This window comes from Oreochromis niloticus, linkage group LG23 (assembly GCF_001858045.2).
Source record: "Oreochromis niloticus isolate F11D_XX linkage group LG23, O_niloticus_UMD_NMBU, whole genome shotgun sequence".
Classification (NCBI taxonomy): domain Eukaryota; kingdom Metazoa; phylum Chordata; class Actinopteri; order Cichliformes; family Cichlidae; genus Oreochromis; species Oreochromis niloticus.
The window spans coordinates 33,010,943-33,022,066 of NC_031986.2; the positions used below are offsets into that span (position 1 = coordinate 33,010,943).

An 11,124-nucleotide genomic window follows, 5' to 3' on the forward strand; every position below is an offset into this window, starting at 1 on the left:
AATGTTATGTACTAATTATTAGCTATGATATAATCAATCATAAATGTGTGCCATAAAAATTAGTTTATTAATTCTGTATAATTAGACGTGTTATGTATTAATTTTTTAACAAGAGCATCATTTTTACAATAAGCATCCAGATAATGTTCACAGATGAAAAAAGAACTATAGATTAAAACTGAATAACAATAATCGTACCAATTATTAAGAGTGGTGTTACCTAATATTGTAGCATAACAGAAATCTTCAACAGCCGATTTTCAAGTAAGGCTCACAGAGCAGAGCGAGCGGTAAGAACACAAACACAGTCATCTCTCAGGTATTTGTGAGCTTCATGATTAAGAGTGCGTCTGCTCCCAGACTGGATCAATCAGAGCGGAGCTCAGTAGTAACTCGGTGTTACTTTGCTTTGAAAAGGGCCAAACAAGAGCTAAGGCATATTGAAAAAGAACACGCGGAGTCTACAAAATCTCCAAGAATTAACAAGATGTGATACATGAATCAGCCAAGTGCTTCAAAAAGGAAACGATAATCAAAGAATCAACCACAAAAGTCTCTGTCAGGCTGCGCTGCTTTGAGCTAAAAAGGCTAACACGCTCACAGTGACAAAGCAAACAGGCTTACCACTTTTTTCTGTCTCATTGCTAACTACCACTACATAAGAATATATATGTCAATATGACATAAACTAAAGGCACTAGAGTGGAATGTTTTCCTATTTGGTTCATTTGAGACGTTAAACCTGCAGTTCTGGTTAAGTTTACATAAAGGTGATGCATGCTCAATAATGGTAAGGAATTCTCAGAAAGTTGATTTTGTTCATCTGGATGCAACATTTCATCACTCATCAAAGTGACTTCTTTAGCCTTGTAAACATATTACCTTTCTTATGAAGTCATGCAATTTGGCTACATGCTCCTTTCGTTGCCATCTTTTCAGTTTATCTAAAAAGATGTAATGATTCCATAAAAGCTGTTCAAATAAAACTGGATCTATTGAGCTTTTCCTAATTTCCTACTCTCCATAAGTCTCCATAAGTACTTATAATCCCTGTGAACCAAACACAGATTCACTGTTGGGAATGTTGCATCACGTCATTGAGTGGGAATATCCCTAATATGGATGTCTCAGGCACGGAAGCTCCGCCCACAAGTTCAAGAGGGGCAGCCAATCAGAAAAAAGTGGTTTAAAGGGAAGCAGGCTAAAACTGCTTTTTTCACACAAAATTGAGGTGCCTATTTTAAGCTTAAGTTTTACTATGAATGAGGATTATTTCTAATTGTAAAAGCTCCAAAAATACAAAACATTTTCTCCACTCAAATCATTCTCACTGTAAGTTCAAACACAAGAGCACACTTTGCATTAATACCCGTGACAAAGAAAGGAGCCGTAACACAGAGAAATAGACAAATATCTGATGCTTCCACTCCTGAAAGAGACGAGCTAAAATACATTTATATTAGGATCTGTAAAAGAGGACACATATTTTGCAATCATACTTAGAAAAAATGTTCTGCTAGAAACACTTTTACATGAGGGGAAAAAAAGGTCTGAATTTAAATCCTTGAAAGATTGGGAGTTAAGCCCAACTGTGTCTGAGTACTAACCAGTTGTTTCCATTCAGACTCACCAACTGGCAGAGAACCGTAGCACAGGCTTTTCTGCAGAGAGACTCCCGTAACGTGACACTGGCTGAGCTTTTAAATAGCAGTAAATGTGTCGTTTAGAGCCTGAGTGCAGAGAGGAGGATGAATGTGTCTGACCGGTGAGCGTGGATAATGACCCTGTTTGTGTTTGTGGACTAACGGACTATCTGTGTCCTGCAGGACTGCGGCTCCCTACTCTCGGAGGGGGATAACCAGGGCTGCTACCCGCTGGATGGACACGTGCTCTGCAAAAACTGTAACACCAGCCGCATCCAGGCCCTCACCGCCAAGGCCACCACTGACCTCTAAACAGCTAAACTGTGATAACCCGGCCCTCGCTCGCTCTTTTGGTTTCTTGCAAACATCCACAAAAGCCTGCATTCCTCATTTACATATATATGCCTCTCTATAAATGTTCACCTTAAGTAACAAAACATACTGTGGCATCACATTCACACGCTCACATATAATTATTTACTCGGTACAATCACTGCAGAAGAGTTTTTCTTATTTAAATTTTTTTCCTGTAGCTTAGCATAAAGAGAGGAAGACATGAGAAGCAACTGCTCTTCCTCAGTCTGAAGGTAAAAAAAAACCAAAAACAATGTTTTCCAGGATCTCTAAAGCTCAATGAAAGAGGGTTTAGTTATAATTATATTATATTGCATTATTTTATTGTAAAAATGCTAAGCTAGCTGGTTCATCATTTAACTCTAAGCCATAGAGCTTTTAAGCATTTCCTACAATTTTTGCACTGCTACTTTAAATCTAAATCCGTCTACAATATACATCACCACCCCCTGTTATCATCCTATTATCATATTTATCACCAGTACATATCTTTTAGCCAGGTTGCACGTGCATGCACGGGCCCATAATGTTCCTCTCTGACTACTTCTTCTAATCTAAAACAAGAGCAGGACGTGCAAAATGTTTAACATGTTTACTGTGCAGGTGAAGTTGTGGATGGATGTCAGTGTGTGTGTGTGTGTGTGTGTGTGACTGTAGCTTTAGCAGTATTTTTAGGAAAAAACGTGTTTGGTTTTTTTTCTGCAGCACAAGTCAGAGTACAGTACACAAAATGGGATGAAATTACCCAACGAAGGCTTTCAAAACAGTTCCGCATAACTCCAAAAAGCAAATCTAAACTGCCATGTTTGTATGTATTTCCACGTTATTTAGAGTAAACTGCTCTGTACCGCAGGAATGATAAACAGCTATTTCCGCTGTCGAGAACAAAAAAAAACACACCTCCTTTTTAGCACAATATTTTCCTTTCAGTTGGATATTCTTTCATGCATATGGTTGATTATTTTCCCCTTTGGCCTGAGCAGCACAATCATATAAACACAACCTTGTGTTGAGTTTAATTCTTGTTGTTTTTCAGCCTATAATTGTGTAACTTGCCCCTTTTTAACGACCATAGACGAAAGCAGTGATTGTTCTTTAAGCAGTCTCACAGAAATAAAGAATATTCCATGCCTATGCAATTTTTAATGTTAATTGCATCGACACTTTATGAGAAATTTTATGATTTAAGGAAATATTTTACATGTACAGATGCAATCATAAGTGTCCTTATTGTAACCCTGTAATCAAACTGTGTGTCTCTGTGCTTTATGTCAGTGCTGATTGTTTCATTAACTCTCATCTTTTATATTTGCTGTTTGTTTCAAAGTTGATGGACAAAGAAGGGACCGTGAGAGTTTCCCCAAAATAACTGATTATATTATTTGCTCAATCCAAGAGCGATGGACCAGAAGCTTTAGAGCTTAATCCGATGGTTCATTCCGATGTTACAGCAGTACTAAGTGAGTTTAAGGTACCTTGTGGAGTATGACTTTACTGTTTATCACAAAAAATGACAATCAAAACACAAAAAAGACGTCAGGCAAAGAAAACGCCTTCAAAAAAAGACCACAAAGAAGCACACAGTGTCTACACCGAGATACAGAGTGACACAAAACGACTGCAAAGACAAAGAAGACCACAGAGAGGCACACAATGATGGCACAGATATGCAAACATTCCAGCAAAATTATATAAGACAAGTATAAAGACTGTAAAGAGGAAAAAAATGGCTCGGCTCCAAAGAAATTGAAAGTAAAAATTGAAAGTAACTACAAAGAAACTACATAAACCCTGAAAAAAAACCTAAAAATGGTGACAAAAAGCCTTTAAAAAAGACCACAAGATAAACAAAAATTAAAAAAAAAAAAAGTGAAAAATGAAAAGAAAAATGTTTCCCCACCCAACCAAAAAACTGAAACATGCAACATGACAAAACAAGTAAAAAGAATTTTAAAAAGACATAAAATGGCAACATGAAGTGAAAAATTCCAACAAGAAGTAACAAAACAAAAAAAAGCTGTAACGAGATGTAGAGTGACGACAAAGTGACAGAAAACAGCTAAAAAGACGAAACGAGAAAAATCTACAGAGATGAAAAGACAACGAAGTGATGTGAGACGACTATAGTGAGGCACAAATCAAATACAAGCAGATGCACATGACCACAAACGTAAAATGACAACAGAGAAATCCAAAGCGCAGCTCTGCAGCCACAAAAACCGTGAAGATCACCTACAAGCTAGCAGAACATGAGGTTCATACGAACATTCAGCTGTTTTATCAGAAGAACAAAAGTGAAACTTTATGTTGATTTGTTCTTAGAAAATCTCCACATGGTACTTTGAAGCTACAAGTAACTGCAAGTTGCAGTGGTTTGCTAGTTTATTAGCTGGAGCAGTTTGCAGTCAGCCACATAAACCGAGGCGCATTATTCCCGAGGCTCGATCAGAGCAGTTCATTCTAACTTTCAGAGAATTCATGTATCTCCTCTTTCCTGTTTTCCTTACACAACATTTAGTCCTGTTTATCGCCTCTGGTCTCTATTTACTGCATCAGATGTAATCAGTGCGTCCTGTTACAGCAGAGTTTCAACCAGGGTATCGCTTTGTAAAGACGACTGTGCTAATAAGGTAAACAAATTCACCAAACCTTTACTGTCACAGATTTTCTTTTTTTGCTTGTTTATTTTTTAACTTAAAAATTGACAAAGCTTTCTATTTGAAATGGAGCGGGGTATTTAAAGTTGAGAAGGTGGAAGCTGGTTAGGCAGTTTACATTCGGTACTAGCTCACATGCCTGCAGCACTAACGGAGCGAGGGCTGATTCTCTAAAAAGGTTAGGCAACATAAACTTCACGTCCTCAGGACATTTTCCATCAATATTTGGAGCGCATTGCTGTACACAAAAGGTCCATCGGTCATATACAAAACCCCCAAAATACAGCATTTTTACAGTTCAGTAAGTAGCGAGTGCACTGCTTCGACTAAAAATCTGTAATCTGTCCTAAAGATTTAAAAATGTCTCCACGGTGTCACAGAACTGTTTAGAACCAACGTCTACAGTCATCTTGAGCATCTCAGCTTAATTAATTAGGCGGTGATTAAGAGAGCTAAAGCTGCGACAGTCGGGTCTGTTCTGTCTAGTAACTGGAGATTTATTCTCCTGTTTTTTATTCCTAATACTTTGGGAAAAATATACCATGGCGAGAGCTCAGATGGGATTCGTGCTGCGATAGCATGTCACTCTGTGGCCCTCGTTTGGATAATCAGGCGGCAGTATTAAAGATGCACTGAGACTTTTACACATGAAACAGCAGCTGACCTGCAGCAGTGGACGTGGCAGCTGTGCATTTCTGCCACAGCCTCCTGTTCTGAGTCAGGCTGCAGTTAGTTAAACATTTCTTTAGTTTCGGCCTCTGTTTGCTGATTTGCTGTACTTTACTGTAACAGCTGCTACTCCATTCATATTTTAGTAATATTTGATAACAGAAAATACACATCTATAATATAATTGGGCTGTGTAGAAAATATGATGCATGCCTCGACAGCGTTCAGTAAGTGGATGCTACAGACGTCAACAAAGCCGCCAAAGCAAACTTCCCAGCGTGACAGCAGTTCAGCGCTTCGGTTCAGGAAAATCAGGAATTCTTTCAGATCTTCGGTGCATGTAGGGGTTGAAGTGACAGTAGATACCTTCCTGCCACTCCTTCCCTCGCACCGCTGTCACAAAGACTGGATTGCCCTCCATTTAAGACTCATCCACTGTCGCGAAGCTAGTACCTAGGTTTGGGTTGGTGGTATTTCTACTTTGTAAGAATGCCGCTTTTTAACCTTCTCAAGTTCAAGTTCGCTGTCCATCGAGTGAGCGGCCGTCCGAGGTTCCCTCTCGCTCCCCCTCGTCGCCTTCTCTGCTTCCGTCGAACAGTGGAGCTCTTGTTTTGCCAGGAGGTTTCCAGAGTTATTCCAGCTGTTGCACAGACCACCGTGTCAGCTGCTCATGAAAATCTGCTGATGGCTACCAGGAAAACAAAATTACTGCCGCCCTGTTTTAGTTTAGCACTGTCAAACTTTTGCTTTACCAGGAGATTTTGTAACCTCTGGCACACAGAAGGAACCAGTCTGCAGTGTTGGTGTTATTATTCTACAGCCATCAATAAACATTTACATCAAAATTTCTCTATTGATGATCTAATGATGTCTTTAACACCTGATTAAGTAGCGTAAGTGAAAGGTGCAGATAATCAACACCAGACTGTGCCATTCCCTTCATTTCTTGGAGCATGTTAGCATCTTTGGGCTCATTGTTTTGAGCTGAAGATGCTAAAATGCAGTACTTTCATGTTCTCACCCAGCAGCGCGGTTTCTGTGAAGTAGCTTGGATGAAAACCATTTCACTTTTCCAACAAGTCACTCTGGGGCGTCTAGCTGCAAAACACCACAAGACTTCATTCAGGAAACCAAAACAGCTAAAAGGCAAATGAATGTTGGACTTCAATTTGCCTGGAATCCGACTCCAAACTGCACTCGTCCATCACTGCCGTTTGCTATTTTCCTCAACAGAAGAAGAAGCTTTATTATCTAGAGAAGGCCTTTACATTAAAAGGATGTGATGCGCTCCCAAAGCAATAATCAGATAATATTAATAGTTATGAATGATTTCAAGTTGGCTTATTAGCACGTTTTCTGCTCAGCATACCCTGGTCTGGTCCATGTGCACTAATAAATCTCTGCTGATGCGCTGAAGCTGTGTCAAACTCATGTATTGGTTATTTTTATGGATAGTCTTTGAACATGTTACGCTTCCTTTCATTGGAGCACATATGCTGCAAATCCTCTCATATGTAGATATAAAGAAATCGGTTTCATAAGTGAATTTGTTTGCGTTGTCTGCTGTCGTCGTCGTAGCCCCATCTGTAAAGTGCCTTTGGCTGAGCAGTATTGAATCACCTTACTCTTGCTGTGTATTTCATGTTTCCTCTTTCACCTCAAAGAATTTCACTTCTTTACCTCTTTTTTTTTTTTTATTTAACCAAAGTAAATAAAGACGATCCCCTTTGTAGATGTCTCCATCAGGTGCTTAAGGCTGCAGCCGCCGAGCTTTAACTCACCTCGTATAGCCCGAGCCGCTGTTTTGAGTAAAGCATCTGTTCTTGATCTTCTGAAGGGGCTTGATGTAGTCTTTTTTTTTTCTTTCTTCCTTCAATAAAAGCTTTGCAATAGCAACACGTCTCTGTGTCTTGCTTCCTTTTGCTGTGTTTTGTTTAATTATATGAAAAATCTTAAACATCTCTCTCTGATTCGGGCCTGTCCACCCCCTCCCCCGCCGCCCGGTTAACACTTGGCCTTTCGGCTCCTGGTCCGGTGGATTGCCCAGGTAATGAGCTCGTTCTCTCTGTCTTCTCCTCGTGCCACCTGTTGGTGACTTCCTCTGCACTGTACCTGCAGATGAAAGAGATTTATCCCCAACAAGTAAAAGCCGTGACTACTTGACACTCTTTCTCTTCAGTAGCAGCTAATGCACCTGCTTACACGTCTCCCCAAACACTCCTTAGCTGGAATCACCAGCCTAATAGAAATCCTACACTTGCAACACTCTTTTGTGTATAACTGAGACTGTGGTTTAATTACACCAATCCTGTGTCACAGTCTCTCTCGCTCTCTTTTTTTTTTTTTTTTTAGGGCCACAATCAGCAAATGCACTCGACTATGAAGTATGCTCACTGCTGGGATCAGCTTGATGGAGTTGTTAGAATAATTAAAAGACCTTTTTTTTTCCTTCTTTCTAAACTGCCACCTTTCCAGGACCTGCTTGATTTAATCCTTTCCATTTGTCATCTTTACTCGTGAGCTGCAGATCAGCAGTAAGTCGCTGAGCACTTTATTTCCTTCTTGCAGACTGCAAAATTGAAATGGTACGAACGAGGCGATCCGTCTGCAACGCTAGAAGGCCCTCACGCGGGGTTTCTTCTGGTCACTGACGACTGATGCACATGAGAATGTGAAAGCAAACAGAGGCTGTTTATCCACAGCTGGCCTGATGCTGACAGTAAATACTGCGGTTATATCATCGGCTTGTTTGCTCTCCAGCTCCTGACGCGAGCTGTAAACTGGAGAGTACGCACTCACCCCCCCCCCCCCCCCGCCGTTCCTCTGCTAGTAAACTGAAGAATTTGACATGCCAGCAGTGAGGAGATTTCCTCGTAATTTTTTCCTAAATATGCTGCAGGCGATCCTGTTTGTGTGGGTGTGTGTGTGTGGGTGGGTGTGTGTGTGTCTGAGGGGGAACGAAGGCCCCCCCAGCAGTTTAACCGAGGACTTGCTTTACTGCACATAAATCTGGTGTTTACAAACAAATTGATGAGTGATGGGCCCTCCAGCCAACATGATGTACCCTCCAATTTCTTCTTCTGCATAAGAAATCCGGCGTCAAGTCTCCGGGGGCCAGCTCCAGCATTTTTGAATGTCTTCTTCTAATACGCAGAATTGTGCCCTGATTTATTTACCGGGAAGCAGAGATGAGCATGAGGGAGCAAAATGGGCCGCTATCACGCATAATCTTGCACACTCTCGATTTAAATGAAGCTGTCATATGGTCAGATTTACATAACATTACAATGTGGGCCGACATCACAGCGCTCTGAGCTTAATGTTATTAGCTTTAAAGTGAATTCCCACTGTGCATTTGCATCAAGAGCATTGATTTTGTGTGTCCTTGACTTGGCTAAAGGCAGTGATGTAATCACTGAGTCAGTGTTGCTCTGGGTAGAACTTCGACAGATCACTCTGAGACACAAATCCGAGCCGTCCCAGCGTGCACGCTGAAGGAAACCGTTATTAGTGCCTTTTCTTGATCTGTAACTGGCTGCGAGCATCCAAGGACTGGCCAAGGTGGTCACTGGGTGCGAGGGCGCCGGCCAACTTTGTGTGAAGAGAAGCTGCAATTAATGGAGCTGTTTAAAAGGAAAATATCAAAGCTCTCTCACAAAGCAAACTTTTTCCTCTGTCGATGTGCCTGTTTTGTACAGCAAAAGCCTGACTATTGCATGACTCATTCATGAGTGAACAATAAGCATCTTAAGTGCCATTATCCGTGCGGCAGAGTTTCTAAAACAACTGCAATCATGTAAAATGGAAACGTCTCCTCTGGCGGTAGCTCTGTTGTACAAGCATCACTCAGACTCGTTTATATCTCCTCTGTTTGTTTCCTCTAATGCTCGGCTACTGAGCAACACTGTGCTCCAGACTGGAGTCTTTTTGTTAATCCATTAACATTTAATACTGCTCACCAAATGTAATTTTAAGACAAAAAAAGGTTCGATAAACTACTTGTGTGCTGTAAAACAAGATGTTAGGCTGATTAGAGCGATTTATCATGAAGTTAATAGCTTCATCATAGACTGTATGTAAAAGATGATGTAGCTGTAGCTGTTTTGAAGCTTTGCTATTAGCTTTATGGCAGAATGGAGTGAAGCCAGGGCTAGCTTGCTTGGTTACCAAGTTTCATCTGAGGTAGATGCTAGCAAATTGGCACTAAACAACAGACTAATAAAATCTTAGAGTATCACTCCCCAAGACTGGAGCTCAGACGTCTTCGATGGGCTGTTAGTACAATTAACGGGACAACAGCCGTATTATTGGTTAGATAATTGCATTAAAAACAGTCCAGATGTCCAGTCCAGGCACTGAATCAGCCTAGAAGACAATCCCACACTCAGAACGGCCCTGCCCATTCTAAAAATAAAAAGAACAAACGTTTAAGCATCAGTTGAGCACTGCAGGGATGACCTGTTTTTTGTAGACCAATCTCAGGAGTTAACATTGCCCTGGTTCCCACCTTAGACTGTATATGAAAAATTATCATCCTGATGCGAAGAGTGGGGTTTTTTTGGTATCGGTGTCTAATATCAGCTTTTTGAAACCAAACATCACCAGCAGGGGGCGGGACACTACATGCTCATAGAGCAGTGACTCATCAGTCACATGACAGGCCGCCCTGCAGCATTCCCTGCGTTAACCTCATTTTTGACTCTAATAATAATAATAATAACATTGTTTTAAAATAATGTTGTACTCTGGGTGGCGTGGCGGTTAGCATGTTCTCCACCTGGGGTTTTCTCCGGGTACTGCGGCTTCCTCCTGTACGCGCAGTTAGTAGACTGTAGGTGTGAACGACTGTCTTTTTCTCTGTGTTAGCCCTACAACACAACTGGTGACCTGTACCTGAATCTTGCCCTGTGGCAGCTGGGATAGGCTCCAGTCCTACGTGACCCTGATTGAATAAGAGGAAGAAAATGAATGGCTAGCTGTTGTATTTTCCAAGACTCGCATCCAGAGAATGAAACCATGATCACCATCAGATCAACTGAGCACATGTTTGAAGGCCACTGACAGACTTTTCCTACAGAGGAGTCGCCCCCTGGTGGCTAATAGGGGAAAAAATTATTAAAAGATTTAGAGCTTCAAGGTAAGAAAATATCATCCAGCTTCCACATAATGCCTATGTGTGTTCCCAGACTCTTTTATTACCCAGTTCCATTAGCACACATTCAATTTCCTGCTTTGTGTGTTGCGGAATTTGAAATTTTCAGGGCTAAAAAACACATTTTAACGCTGTCATAAACTGGACTAAACACAATGAAACACTTGGACGTTTAAAGATCCTGGGGCAAAATCTGAGTTTTGATTATTGCAGTTCTATGACAAACTGAGCATCAACATTAGGGTTACTGGGTTAAAATATGAACATTATTTTAAAATAGCGGAATTACAGATGAACTAGAAGATGAACCTGGTATCAAAATTTGGGTAAAAAGGAGACAAAATGAACTTCTATATGATAAGAAAGTTAATTGAAATGATGATGTATTCCATGATGCTGATGCTCAGACCTCAAAATCATGATTGCAAAACACCCCTAATTTTGTCTGTGGATTCTGGCACCTTGAGTGGGTTTAAAGTGAATTTGGTTGTGGTTTTTAGTAGAGCATAAATATGTTTGTCAGCCCAGAAACTTTCATGGTGATATCTCCTGTACTTGGTTAGTTCTGAGGATTTATGAGGGCTCAGAAATGCTGAAATTTCAACCCACTCGTTATTTTACTTTGAGGACCTTTGCTCAGAGAATGGTA

General features: G+C 40.7%; 1 protein-coding gene across 4 annotated transcripts in view; it reads left to right on the plus strand.

Moving 5' to 3' along the window:
• The window catches only part of lpp (LIM domain containing preferred translocation partner in lipoma), a 179,246-nt gene extending 172,027 nt beyond the window's left edge, over nucleotides 1-7,219 (plus strand). For all 4 annotated transcript variants that reach the window (XM_025902823.1, XM_005451220.4, XM_005451219.4 and 1 more), the window contains one exon: nucleotides 1,827-7,219. In XM_025902823.1, coding sequence (XP_025758608.1) covers nucleotides 1,827-1,955 — 129 coding nt within the window. In that variant the 3' untranslated portion in view covers nucleotides 1,956-7,219. The remainder of the gene's footprint in view (nucleotides 1-1,826) is intronic.
• The last annotated feature ends 3,905 nt before the right edge of the window (nucleotides 7,220-11,124 follow it).